At 32.5% G+C, this 15,068-nt stretch overlaps 1 protein-coding gene and 1 pseudogene across 6 annotated transcripts in view; both read left to right on the top strand.

Moving 5' to 3' along the window:
- Positions 1–15,068, top strand: part of PCDH15 (protocadherin related 15) — a 1,372,333-nt gene that overhangs the window by 909,860 nt on the left and 447,405 nt on the right. For all 5 annotated transcript variants that reach the window (XM_079899577.1, XM_079899579.1, XM_079899582.1 and 2 more), the window contains one exon: positions 10,129–10,284. In XM_079899577.1, coding sequence (XP_079755703.1) covers positions 10,129–10,284 — 156 coding nt within the window. The remainder of the gene's footprint in view (positions 1–10,128; positions 10,285–15,068) is intronic.
- On the top strand, positions 138–1,236 carry LOC307175124 (myeloid leukemia factor 1-like; annotated as a pseudogene). The gene is made up of 2 exons: positions 138–732; positions 944–1,236. The product of its transcript is annotated as a myeloid leukemia factor 1-like (transcript).

The following is a 15,068-nucleotide window of genomic DNA, read 5'->3' as shown; positions in this document are numbered from 1 at the left end:
GCCACCAGGGAAGCCCCCTTGTCTTATTCTTGATCTTAGAGGAAAAGCTTTCAGCTTTTCACCATTGGGTATGATGTTAGCTGTGAGTTTGTCATAAATGGCCATTATTGAACAGGCTGGCTCAGGCTGTGGCCGCGGCAAGTTGCATCATTTTCCAGTCTGTCCGTGAATGTCGCCACCTGAGACAGAGCCAGGATGTTTGGGATGCTGAGCAGCAGCTTTGAGGATGATCCCTTCTTCTCTGATTCGTTCATGGCACACTGAGAAAGTATGCGACAGATGATGAGAAATTTTTCTGAACCTTTTGGAAGAGACATGTTCAACATCTCTGATGGTAGAGGAAGAGCTTGTAACCGTATGGGATATGAGGATGGAGAAAACTCCTTGACTTGTACAGATGTCAACCCTCTTCAGTCAATGGACCAAATAATGTTAAATATACGAAACAGTATGCAGGAATTACAAAGAAACTTTGGTCACTTTTCAATGGATCCAAATGGACATTTGTTTAGTTCTTCCTCAGTTATGACTTATTCCAAAGTAGGAGATGAACAACCAAAGATTTTCCAGACCTCAACTCAAACTCGCAGGGCTCCAGGAGGAATAAAAGAAAGTAGGAGGGCACTGAGAGATTCTTGAGAGTGGACTAGAAAAAATGGCTGTTGGTCATCACCTTCATGACCAAACTCATGTCATTAAAAAGTCAAAGAATAGGGCTTCCCTGGTGATGCAGTGGTTGAGAGTCCGCCTGCCGATGCAGGGGACACGGGTTTGTGCCCCGGTCCGGGAAGATCCCACATGCCACTGAGCAGCTGGGCCCGTGAGCCATGGCCGCTGAGCCTGCGTGTCCGGAGCCTGTGCTCTGCAACGGGAGAGGCCACAACAGTGAGAGGACAGTGTACCGCAAAAAAAAAAAAAAAAAAAAGAAAAAGTCAAAGAACAGCAAGACTGGAGATAAAGAGGTCAATCAAGAGTTCATCCATATGAATGAAAGTGATGTTCATGCTTTTGATGATGAGTGGCAAAATGAGATTCTGAAGGGGACCAAGGGGACACTGGTGCAATCTAGAAAACTCTAGGATGTGAAGCATTGGTCATGAGAATTCAGGATCCCAAGAACTTAAAAGAAGGGAGAAATTTCATCTAAGTCCAGCCATTGAACGTGGGAGAAGATCAAATGTTTCTGTGGACAAACTCAACATCAAAGGATCACCTGTGAAAATCAACAAAAAATAAATAGCATTGCATTTGATTTGTTTAGTTTTGGTTGTTTGAACAGAGAAAGTAATGGTGCATAGTAATACATGTAAGACCAATCGCTTGTTGTTAAATCAATACTATGTTCTTAGCAAAAAAAAAAAAAATTGGCCATTGTGTTGAGCTATAGTACCAATCTACCAACTTTGTTGAGAGTCTTTTTTTTTTAATCATGAATGGATGTTGAATTTTGTCAAATCCTTTTTTTGTATCTATTGCGATGATCATATGATTTTTATCCTTCATTTGGTAATATGGTGTATAATTTGGATTGATTTGCAAATATTGAACCATCCTTGCATCCCTGGAATAAATCCCACTTGATCATGATGTATGAACCTTTTAATATATTGTTGAATTCAGTTTGCTAATATTTTGTTAAGAATTTTTGCATCTATGTTCATCAGGAATATTGGCCTCTAATTTTCTCTTTTTATAATGTCTTTGTCTGGTTTTGATATCAAGGTAATGCTGGCCTCATAGAATGAGTTTGGAAGCATTCCTTTCATTTGTATTTTGTCTTGGAATAGTTTGAGAAGGATAGGTATTAACTCTTTAAATGTTTGGTAGAATTCCCTTGTGAAGCTTTCTGGTTCTATACTTTTGTTTGTTGGGAGTTTATTGATTATTCGTTTAATTTCATCACTAGTAATTTGTCTGTTCATATTTTCTATTTCTTCCGTATTCAGTCTTGGAAGATTATATGTTTCTAATTTGTTTATGTCTTCTAGGTTGTCCAGTTTTTGACATAAACTTATCTATAGTAGTCTCTTATCATTGTTTGTATTTCTATGATATTAGTTGTAAATTCTCCTCTTTCATTTCTAATTTACTTTATTTGGGCCCTCTCTCTTTTTCTCTTGATGAGTCTGGCTAAAGATTAATTTTGGTTTTCTTTTAAAAAAACAGCTCTTAGTTTCATTATTCTTTCTATTGCCCTTTAGTCTCTATTTCATTTATTTCCACTCTGATCTCTATCATTTCCTTTCGTCTAATAATTTTGGGCTTTGTTCTTTTTCTGATTCCTTTAGGTGTAAAACTAGGTTGTTTATTTGATATTTTTCTGTATCAATATAAATTTCCCTCTTAGAACTGTTTTTATTGTGTTCCATAGATTTTGGAAAGTTGTGTTTATATTTTCATTCTTCTCAAGGTATTTTTTTAAATTTCCTCTTTGATTTCTTTGTTCACCTATTGCTTATTTTTTTAGTACCATGTTGTTGTCTCCACATGCTTGTATTTTCTGCAGTTTTCTTCCTGTAATTGATTTCTAGTTTCATACAGTTGTTGTGGGAAAATAACTCAATATGATTTCAGTAATATTAAATTTATTGAGACTTGTTTTTTGGCTAGCATGTGATCTATTATGGGGAATGTTCCATGTGGACTTTAAAAGAATAGGTAATTCTGCTCCTCTGGATGGGGTGTTCTATTGCTACCTATCTAGCTCCTCTGGATGGGATGTTCTATTGCTACCTATCTAGTCCATGTGATACAATGTGTCATTTAAGGTCAATGTTTCCTTTTTGCATTTCTGTCTGGATGATATCCATTTGATATAAGTGGGGAATTAAAGTCCTCTACTATTATTGTATTAGTGTTAATTTATCTATTTATGCCTTTTAATATTTGCTTTATATATTTAGGCACTCTTAGGTATATATATGTTTAAAAATGTTATATCTTATTTAGTTGACCTCTTTATCATCATGTAATGCCTTTGTCTTTTGTTATACTCTTTGTTTTAAAGTCTATTAATTTAAAGTCTATAATTATTGTCTCATGAGCAATATTCTCTATTCACTATTGGACATAGGATAATAGTGGTCACAATAAAATCAATAATTCAAATTGCAATAAAAAATATAATTCTGGCACAGTCCTGTTATACTTATCTCAAAACTCTGGGCAAACTTCTAAAAGATTTGAATACTGAAAAATTGTGTTCATAACAATCCCAACATTTTAAAAAAATTATGGAAGTATAGTATAGTTGATTTACAATGTTGTGTTAATTTCTGTTGTACAGCAAAGTGACTCAGTTATACATATATATATTCTTTTTCATATACTTTTCCATTCTGGTTTATCACAGGATATTGAATATAGTTCCCTGTGCTATACAGTCAAACCTCGTTGTTTATCCATCCTTTATATACTAGTTTGCATCTGCTAATCCCAAGCTCCCAATCCTTCCCTCCACCACCCCTCTCTCCTTTGGCAACCACAAGTCTGTTCTCTATGTCTGTGAGTCTGTTTCTGTTTCATAGATATGTTCATTTTTGTTGTACTTAGATTCCACATATAAGTGATATCATATGGTATTTGTCTTTCTCTTTCTGACTTACTTTACTTAGTATGATAATTTCTGGGTCCATCCATGTTGCTGCAAATGACATTGTTTCATTCTTTTTAATGGCTGAATAATATTCCAGTGTGTGTGTGTGCGTGCGTGTGTGTGTACACACACGCATACACACACACACACAGCATCTTTATCCATTTATCTGTCGATGGACATTTAGGTTGTTTCCATGTCTAGGCTATTGTATATAGTGCTGCTATGAAAATAGGGGTGCATGAATATTTTAGAATTATAGTTTTGTCTGGATATATGCCTAGGAGTGGGATTGCTAAATCATATGGCAACTCTATTTTTAGTTTTTTGAGGAACCCTCTATACACTTTTCCATAATGGCTGCACCAATTTACATTCCCATCAACAGTGTAAGAGGGTTCCCTTTTTTCCACACCCTCTCCAACATTTATTATTTGTAGACTTTTTAATGATACCTGTTCTGACCAGTGTGAGGTGGTACCTCATTGTAGTTTTTGTTTGCATTTCTCTAATAATTAGTGATGCTGAGCATCTTTTTATGTGTCTGTTGGCCATCTGGGTGTCTTCTTTGGAGAAATGTCTATTTAGTCTTCTGCCCATTTTTCAATTGAGTTGTTTGTTTTTTTGTTGTTGAGTTGTATGATTTGTTTGTATATTTTGGAAATTAAGCCCTTGTCTGTCACATTATTTGCAAATATTTTCTCCCGGTCTGTAGGTTGCCTTTTAATTTTGTTTATGGTTTCCCTTGCTGTACAGAAGCTTGCAAGTTTGATTAGATCCCATCTGTTTATTTTTGCTTTTATTTCTATTGCCTTGGGAGACTGACCTAAGAAAACATTGGTACAGTTTATGTCAGAGAATGTTTTGCCTATGTTCTCTTCTAGGAGTTTTATAGTGTCATGTCTTATATTTAAGTCTTTAAGCCATTTTCAGTTTATTTTTCTGTATGGTGTGACGGTGTGTTCTACCTTCATTGATTTACATGTGGCTGTCCAACTTTCCCAACACCACTTGCTAAAGAGACTCTTTTCCCCATTTTATATTCTTGCCTTCTTTGTTGAAGATGAATTGTCCATAGGTGTATGGGTTTATTTCTGGTCTGTCTGTTCTGTTCCATTGATCCATATGTCTGTTTTTGTGTCAATACCATGCTGTTTTGATTATTGAAGCTTGGTAGTATTGTCTGAAGTCTGGGGGGGTTATGCCTCCTGCTTTGTTCTTTTTCCTAAGAATTGCTTTGGCAATTCTGGGGCATTTATGATTCCATATTAAATTTAGGATAGTTTGTTCCAGTTCTGTGAAAAATGTCATGGGTAATTTCATAGGGATCACAATAAACCTGTAGATTGCTTTGGGTAGTATGGCCATTTTAACTATATTAATTCTTAGAATTCAAGAGCATGGAACATGCTGAATATCTTAACATCTCTTCTTTTGGATTTTAAATTGGTAAATGCACAAAGAGCTTTGACTTCTATTTCCAGGCCAATATCCATTTAACTACTAAGTTTTGTACTTTTATCTCCACAGTATGTCTTGCATTTGCATCCATCAGCATAACTCCAGGACAGCCCCTCTTAGTTCTCACTTGACTTTGGAAAAATCTCCTAATAGTTCTCCTTACTATATTTCACGATTCAACCTTCTCCAGTTTTAGTGTCTCAAAGCACAGTTATGACCTTATTGGTAGATGAATTCTCAGTGCAAACTGTCCCTTGAGGTTTCCTAGATTCAACCTGCAGCCTATCTCTTTTCCTTTTATTTAGAAACATATATTCTCTAATCTAGGAAAACTGAACTAATTGCTGTTCCCTCAACATAATCTAACTTTTTCTTATCATGCCTACCCTGATACTCTTTTGAACCTATACTTTGAAATTACCTTTATCCATTACCATCAGTTAAATGTTATCTACTACCAAAACATGTCTTAAATTTCTACTCTCTACATAAAATATTTCCTAATAGTAACACTGGTACATAATTTCTTACTCCAAACTCCTAAGCCTTCAAAACTCTTTTTTTTTTTTTTTTTTTTTTGGGTGTGCCATGCAGTTTGTAGGATCTTAGTTCTCCAACCAGGGATTGAATTCAGGCCCCAGCAGTGAAGGCACCAAGTCCTAACCACTGGACTGCCAGGGAATTCCTTCAGAACTCTTTTTTGACTCACATTGTAGTTATCTATATTCATCTCATATCAGTTTTACAGGATTTGCTTAATGTAAAAGGACTGTGTCATATTAATCCCAAACCATGTTGAACTTTGCATAAAATAAGTACAATTAAATAAACTTAGTGTCCTTAATAACTGATTGTGAAAAACCTACACATTTCTAAATATTACATATACCTAACAATATTTTCAAATCCGTACTTTCTTCTTTAGGCAACTTCTTTAAATATACCATTTATTTTGAAAGCTTAATTTATGAAGTACACTTATAACTCTGGCCAGCCATTTATGTTAACTTTTGTTTCATTGTTTAAAAAGTATTTCTACAACATACTGGGTCTTATTTCTTTTCACTGTCCTCCAGTTTATTTTTAAAGTAATGAAGACTTTTTATTTTGTAAAAATAGTATTTATATAGGAAGAAAAATCATGATAAAAAACTCCCATTCCTGTGAGGAGTGAATAACATTTGCCTTTGCTTTATGAAAAATAAAATCAGTTCTTATTCAGGTTTGCTAAACATTTACTTATTAAGCAATCCAAATAATGTATCTTCTAGAAAAAACTCAGTTCTCCTTAGACTGAATATGTATGCTATAATCTACACTGTTCGCATCAATAAATTATTTATAAAAGCTTCACTTTGCATGTTGCAACTTAAGTGATTGAAAAATGTAATAAATGTTTTTCAAATTAAAAAATTCATACATATTTATTGGAAAAAAATTCTTCACCTACTTTTTACTCTTGGCCTTACTTTTCAAAGATAACTTTCATCAACTGTTGGTACATATCATTCCTGAACTTTATCTATGTATGTCAAAATGTATTCACACATGTGTACTAATATACAGATATGCAAATATACATTCAGAGTACTATGCTGAACAATTGTTTTTAAATTTGGACAATAGTTTGCATGTCTAGGTATATATGAATGGTAATCACCCTAATAATTACCCCCAAACAGTTTATACACAGCATTTTTTTTTCTGATTTGTTTCATGAATGAAGCAATTTAAGAGAATCAGAGAAAGAATTGCCATGACTTATTTTTGCCACCCAGTTATTAAAAATAAACCAAAACTTCCCTAACACATTCCTAAGCATTTTAGATTCCCTAAACTCTCACTAATAGACTTGGTGGAACTGTCTTTGGTATATTTATGACCTTGTTACAGAGCAGAATAGATTCTATTCCAACGTGAGATTACAGTGAATGCTGTATATTAGCCACAGGGAATTCTTGCCTTCATCATGATCCATTATGGTTGGAATTTATTGCAAGCTAAGTTCTATCCATGCTACCAACAGTTGCATAGGGGACTAAAGTTGACAGTGACAAGAGTTCCAGGTGACCTGGTTATATCTAATCTATGGGCACTTAGTGCGAGTAAGTGGCGCTGAGTCGCAGCACACTACATCTGATCCTCTACTTACAAAGGTTGTGACCTTTCTGTCCCATGCTAACACTTATTATAGAATTAGAAGTTGATATGGAATGGTTTTATAGGTCTCTCTCACAATATTTATAAGATAAATAACTTTAGAAGAACATAAATTGTCACCTGATCGTCTTCTGAGAGGTGTGCCAAGGGCTAATAGTAGAAGTATTTATTGTTTTTTACTTTACAATTGAAATATGCAGTACTTAAAAAGCCTATTAAAGCAAAGACTTTAAAACTGGTAGTAAAAAATGGAGGTCATATAATTTAAATTCTTTCCAGAATATTTCTAAGACCTAGTCTTTTTAAGTTATATTTTAGTCTCAAGCTTGCAGATTTTCAGTGATGGGGCTTAATTTTTTGGATAGTCCATTCTATTCTGACCCACTTTGGATTAATAGAAAATCTCGACTTATATTGAAAACATATGCTTTGTAATACTTTTTATTTATTGTTCTTATTTCTATACTCTGAGACTACAATGAATAAACTAATTTATCTTTTCATAACAACCATTCAGATGTCTGATGAATCTTGTGATTTTTAGTTTAAACATCTCAAATTTTATCACACATTCTCAGGATGATTAGACTTCACTTCCAATTTGGCCATAAAATGGTGCTTATTGTAATCCACCTATCTCTTCATCTATTATTAATGCATATGAAGTAGTTTGTATTATTATTCTAGTAGTCCATTTACAGTGTTGGCATGTAAACTCATCTTTACATGCCAACTCAAAATTTTTTAAAACTCAAAAGTTTACAATTATATTTTCATATTAATGTTTGTAGCCACTTATTACTATATTTGGGCAATTAACTTTTTTTCTAATACAAATAAGATTATTTAAATTTATTATTGTAGAAGTGTAGATTTTTGATACTTATTATTCTGATAAAATTATTTTGAACCTTGTCTTTTATCATTAAATGTAGTATATATCCTTCTGAACTTTGTAGCATTCACAGATTTTACACACATGGCTTTAATACATTTATATATGTCAGTGATTAAAAGTGAATTGGGGCAGACATTAGAACTCAGATCTGTATGGTACTTCACTAGAGACCTTCCTCCATATGATAATGATGCTTCAAGTTATTCTTTCTAGATACAATTATTCAGCCAGGTACAATACAATTTGATTGCATTTCTCTTTATTGGCCATAAAAATATCTTGATATTAAACAATGTTTTCTTCAGGTTAGGTATAGTTTCTACAACATTCTACTCATTAGAAATGTGACATTTTTAATGAACCTACCCTAAGTTCCAGTAATCATTGCTATATCTTTAAATTGGTTTTAATCCAAATATTTAATAATTTGTTTTATAATTCAAGATTGTCAGTAGTTTTTTTTAGATTCATGTTTTTTTACTTTTTTGGATATTTAGCTTTTTATAAGTAAAAAATAATTTACATCTGTTATGTGTTAATATGTGCCTAGCACATGGTAAGCTCATATAATACTTATGATGATTATGTCATGTCAGTGTTTAGTATTATCCCCATTTTTAGAAGTGAATAAACTAAGCACAGAGAGAGTTTGCATCTAGATCATACAATTAGTAGGTTATGGAACTAAGGCTAGAAGCACAGCAGTACAACTCGGGTAGTACTCAGTCATCTGTTCTAGACACAGTGCTAGTTACTGGGTAGAGAGATTTAGTTATGACCAAAATAACACCCCAGGCTTTATGAAGCTTCCAGTATAGTAAAGGGAGACAAACTCAAACAAATATATAAAATGTGTAATATGCCATGTGATGCATGAGAAATGTAGTAAAAACAGTAAATAAATAGGGGGAAAGTTGAAAGGACAGAGCAGACTGGAGGCATGGCATTCTAAACAGGGTGGTCAGAATAGATCATACTGATAGAATTATATGTAAAGAAAATTTTATAAACTCAAAAATATTTTAAAAATCACAAAGAAATATTCTGTGGTGTTAAACACTTTAACTCTAGAGTCAGAGATGTGTGTATCCCACTTCTGCAAGCCCTTCATCGTAGCACCTGAGTAATAAATGCCCCCTTGATGACAATTCTCCCCTTACAAGAATTTATCATAAAAAATAATTAAAGTTAGCACATATTTATGTACAGTATGTTTACCAAGATATAAACATTTTGCTTGTAATGACAAAAATTGACAATAATAAACATCTCATTATAAGTTTTTACTTAGACCAACTATGCTATAGACTTATGATGGAATACAAAATATAGCTTCATAGTAGTATACATCAAAGTGCTATAGAAAATCTGTATTTGCAAACATGGGATGATATTCACGTGTGTGTGTGTGTGTGTGTGTGTGTGTATGTGTGTATAAAACAGATGTATATTTGGAAAGAGGGAAAGATTAGCAAAATAAACATCTAACTGTATAGAATTAGGAAGTTTGATTGGGTTGTGAATGGATTCTCTTCTTTTGGTTATCTATATTTTAGTTTTTATCAGATATGAATGTTTAATATTTTAGCAAAAATATAGATTTAAACAAATGATATACCATGTTATACAGTCTCTCTATCCTATGTATATTATCATTAATACATTGTTTTTATAAATTAGAAGTTTATGTCATTGCTTCTTTGACTTTTGGAAGGACAAAATTTGTGGCATCCCATCAAATATCAGACATTAATTTTGTGATTGTGTTCGTCACCAGTTTTCTAATTATGAACATAATACTACCTCAGACCCTATATTTTGAAAATTAAGCAATGAAATAATCATGATTGTCTTCACTTTTCCTTAAAATAAGGCAAAATGGATCAATTTTTATAGATTACTATCATTTAAAAGTGAATAAACATAGAAAATTTTATTAAACAAATACTTTGACAGTAATGAGATGCTTCAGTTTCAATTATTTTTTTAAAAAGATGCAATTTCTGTGTTGCAGCCTCCAATGAACATACACTCCATCGTGGTACAGGTTCAGTGCATCAACAAAAAAGTGGGTACTGTTATCTACCATGAAGTTCGAATCGTGGTGAGAGACAGAAATGACAACTCACCCACATTCAAGCATGAAAGCTACTACGCCACAGTGAATGAGGTCAGTTTCTATCCACTACTCTCTGCTTCCTTTTTATTGATATATGTAATTGACTGTATATTTTAAATATTTTGAAATTATTCCTCTATAGTAACAATCTTAACTGTTTAAAAATATCAAGAAAACATTTTAAAAAATAGTGCTTTAGAAGAAATAAGGTCTGAGTGACTTCTGATACAATTTCAGGAATTCACTTTACTACAGGAAAAAAATTGCTTTATTTATAATAATGGCCAAAATGTTGGCATTTTTTAATCATCTTCAACAACTTAATGCCTGAATCTAAATACATACACGCTTACTGAGGCTCAATGGGTGCTATTTATTCTCATTGTAAAATGAGACAGATTTTTGTTTTGTATCTCTGAGGTGGTAGCAGTAATTCAATACTAGAAGAAAATATGTATTTGAGATTTTATTAATTTAAAGTTATTTTCTCAATTTTAAAATCAAGTTCTGGCATATTAAAAATATTTTAATATAAATCAAAGCTAAACTCTTATAAGAAAATCCTTATCAAACTATTTAAAAATATTTTTAAAGTAGTATTATTGCTTTTATTAGAACATGCTTTTTTGTTGTTTCTTGTTTTACTTTGTTTTGTTTTCCCTTTGAACCAAAATCCATGGGCCAAGAACACTTTTTATGTTATTTTTTAAAAATAGTGCTTACTCTATTAATTTTTTGTAGAAAAAATATAAAATATTATAAAAAATTATAAAATATTTCTGAAGTATCTCTAATATCATCTATTATGTGTACTTTAGACACAAAAAATGAACTATATTTTTAATAGCCTAAACTTTAGCAAATCATCTTTACCTCCATGTCTTTTTTTTTTATTTTAAAATATGTACCTACTTTATAGGAGGAAGTCAGTATAATTTGGGTATTAAACACAGCATTGGGCCTATAAATTCTACATGCTTTTTGAAATTATTTAAAATGTATCTTATTTACCTCAACATTCTTCTATTCACTAAAAATTGAAGAAATTATGTTTCCTGTAATCTGAGACTTTCTAGATTGTATTACTAAAAACAAAATAATAAATAAAAGAAATAAAAGCTTTTTAAAGTTTAACAGGCGAAATTACTTGTTAGTTAATGCTCGACCTTTTTGAGCTAACTTTTACTTAATAGGCTTCTGCTAAAACAGACAAATGCTAATTAATGTAATTAATCATGTTACATGATTAATTATTTTAGCATCTAAAGCATACTTTTTGAATGAGATTTTGCTTTTTTTGTTTGAGTGCTAGCTTTGAGTATAAACTAATAGATGAGTTATCTTAGGCAACATATCTAATTTTAAAATTCATTCCTGTACCATGTTTAACTGTTGTTGGATGCATGTCTTTAGTTCATTTTTCATAAAGAAATGTATAATGTTCAATTTGAATTCAAAGTATCCTATGTAATTTGACTACTTCCACTCCCCCTCCAATTTTTTTCAGCACCTTGCTAAAAACTAACCTTTTCAAATACTATTTTAATTGTGTCACTCTCCTATTCAAAAATTGTGTAATTTCTCATTATTATCAGGAAAAATGTCATCTATCTCCACTGGCTGATTTTCAAACCCTTCCATAATCTGACCTTTTGTCAATGTATTCTTAACTTCAATTGCTCTCTGATACTGCCTCATTCTGTTCAGATTAACTTCCTCATGTCTTACAAATATATTCATTTCTTTGGCTTTGCTCACACTGTTCAGTTTACTTAGAATGGAATCTTCCCTACCTTGCAAGTCTCCAAGTTTTATTCATCTTTTAAAATTTAACACATGATCTATTTCCATTTCTTATTTCTATACTCATCCCCAGCTATACACATTGATCAATCTTCAGTTTCTCCAAACTCTAAACCCCTATGTCATCTGGATAAATGTTAGAGTGATACAATTTATATAAACATTAAACATTTTATCTTAAACATTATTTGTAGAGGCAAGATTTCTTTACAAAGCTGCCTAATTATGATTTTCTCTCAATGCATTTCCTAAAGACAACCGAGGCAATCCTATCCCACTGTTACTGTGGTCATATATTCTATGGTTTGATTATGTAGAATGTGTGTAATTGATGATATTTTCCTCCATTGATTTTGCTCATACTCTCTCATATCTATTTTCTTGTAAAGAGTCCAAAGTTTATTTAAACATCAAAACATAATTATAAGAAAAAATGAAATTTAGCTATTTTTCTCATCCTTCATTTATCTGAGTAGTTCTTAGTTTAATTGGCTTGAATGGGTTTATCTTTATATCTATATCTCTCCACTGGGAAAATACATTGCAATTTTATATATACCCATATGTATATATGTGTATGTATATATGTATGTGTGTGTGTATATATACTATGTCTGTGTGTGTGTGTAGTGTGTATATATATATACACAATGCAACTACAGTGCTGCCTGTAAAATAAAATTAAGTAAAATACATTTTACTCTGTGCAAGATTGCAAGATATTTTCCATGCTATTTCTTCTTTTAGTATAAGGCATGCAGTTAATGCAGTTAAGACTAGAAAGATCTAAATGCTTTTCCAAAAAAAAAAAAATCATTCAGAGTTTAAGAGATTGTTGGTGTCAAAATATTTTACACTTCATCAGAATGCAAAAGATAGGTACAAAGTCATCATCACAGATTTATAAAAGAAGCTTCTAAAATTAAAGTCCTGATTAGTCACTCTCCTTATTAACTGTGAGAAAACCAAGACCTGGAGCAGCACATGAATTGGCTACCAAGGTTTAAAATTCTTTGTTTGTGAGACATAAAGCATTGCAAGTATTTTTTTTCTCTCTGGGTAATTGGAGACTCTCAATTAGTTTTGGATAATTGTATCATTAAGTAATTAGTCTTGTTGGTTCGAAGAACAAATTGCAAAGTCTAATTGCTGCTGATTATTCTTAAGTAATTTTTGGAAGATAAATATTTTCTGGCAGTGATGTCTTTGATAACACATGCATCCCATTTCAAAAAATTCCTTTTGACATAATAAAAAGTAAACAAGGACAAGTCAAGGCAGACGTAGTGTTTTCTTGCGCCTGTGAAGAATTAATCTCAGGATAATATAGAGGTTATATTTGTCCTGGTCTTTAATGATCTCATTACAGATGGGCAGTTTTTTTAGTCAATATTAATTTGTTCTTTTGGTCACCTTGAATATCACACTAAATGTACTTTGCTGCTGTGACATGATGTGATTTATTGGAGATAATTTGTTGGCACTTTCTGAAAGAATGTTTCCTTGCATTTCTCTTGACAGGTACATGGTTTACAGTCAGAAAGAAAGAGAGAAAGAAAGGAAGGAAGGGAGGAGAAGGAACCATATATTGTGTAGTAATGTAGTATTTACTGTTGAAAAAATTTGCATGTAAGTGGACCTGTACCATTCAAACGTCAAGGGTATATATATAAATTCTGAACTCTATTTCTTTGTTCCTGGAAACTTGGGGAAATAGAGTTCAGATGTAATTATAAGGTTGGACTCAAGGAAATTGCCAATGTTCAACTATTTTTGATGTATAAAAATGGCAATTGAATAATATTCTATAAATAAAAAAGGTGTCTTAAATAAAATTTCATGCCACTGTATTATGGTAATGTTTCTATTTTGGCCTAATCAAAAATATATACTTCATGTCTGTTTTCAGCACTGTTGTCTCCTGATGGTGTTTTGAATTTATGTGGTGAACTGTTTCTACTATCACTTAAGTTTTGTTTAACTTAGACCTTATTTTCATGGATTGCTACTGACTTAAATATAAGGAGTTCTGTATAACAAGCTTAAATTAAGAAAGGATTAGGGCTTCCCTGGTGGCGCAGTGGTTGAGAGTCTGCCTGCCGATGCAGGGGACACGGGTTCGTGTCCCGGTCCGGGAAGATCCCACATACCGTGGAGCGGCTGCGCCCATCAGCCATGGTCACTGAGCCTGTGCGTCCGGAGCCTGTGCTGCGCAACGGGAGAGGCCACAACAGTGAGGGGCCCGCGTACCGCAAAAAAAAAAAAAAGAAAGGATTGAATGGAAGGAGAAGAAACTGAAGAACAAGTTGGGGTCATATCCTGAAAGGCACCATCAGTTATAAAGAGGAGCTTTAGGCAATAAGGGACCAGTAAATGGCTTAGAATATAAGTGCATTCAGATTTGCCAATTTATGATATCATTCCCACAGCTGGATGGAGAATTTTTTGAAGAGGTGAGCTGAAAAGAGATGCAAGGTAAAAATCTTGAACTGAATAAAAATGGAAAAAGAGGGTGTAGGAAGGCTATTAGGTGGATAAATTAATGAGAAAAGATGACCTGTTAATTGCAGAGGGTAAAGGAGAAAAGTGTAGACACTATATATTGTTTAGATTACCTTTGAGGTTCTGGCTTAAAATATAGCAGGATCCTACTGAGAGAATATATTAGAGAAGAACACTTTTGGGAAGATTTGCAATCTGAGGAGAATATCAGTTGTTGCAACCCAGCAAGGAATGTCTTTAGATCTCGAATAGTCCATGTCGAATAGACATAAAGATTTGTGAACCACAGTGAGTAAATTAAGATTGCCGAAGTGAGGTGTTTTGCTTTGTTTGTTTGTTTTTGATTTTGCAGAATATGACAGATAGTAGGTATCAATAAAAATCAAAGTAGTATGAGAATGAGGGGGTATTGATGCAAAAGATATATATATATATATCTTGTTTTAAGTATATAACTTTACATGATATGTATGTATATCTTTATATATCATGTAAAGATATATACTTAAAACATAAGAACAGATATATAC

The sequence above is a fragment of the Stenella coeruleoalba genome (genome assembly GCF_951394435.1).
Source record: "Stenella coeruleoalba genome assembly, chromosome: 16".
Classification (NCBI taxonomy): Eukaryota; Metazoa; Chordata; class Mammalia; order Artiodactyla; family Delphinidae; genus Stenella; species Stenella coeruleoalba.
This window is presented reverse-complemented; position numbering and strand designations above follow the sequence as displayed.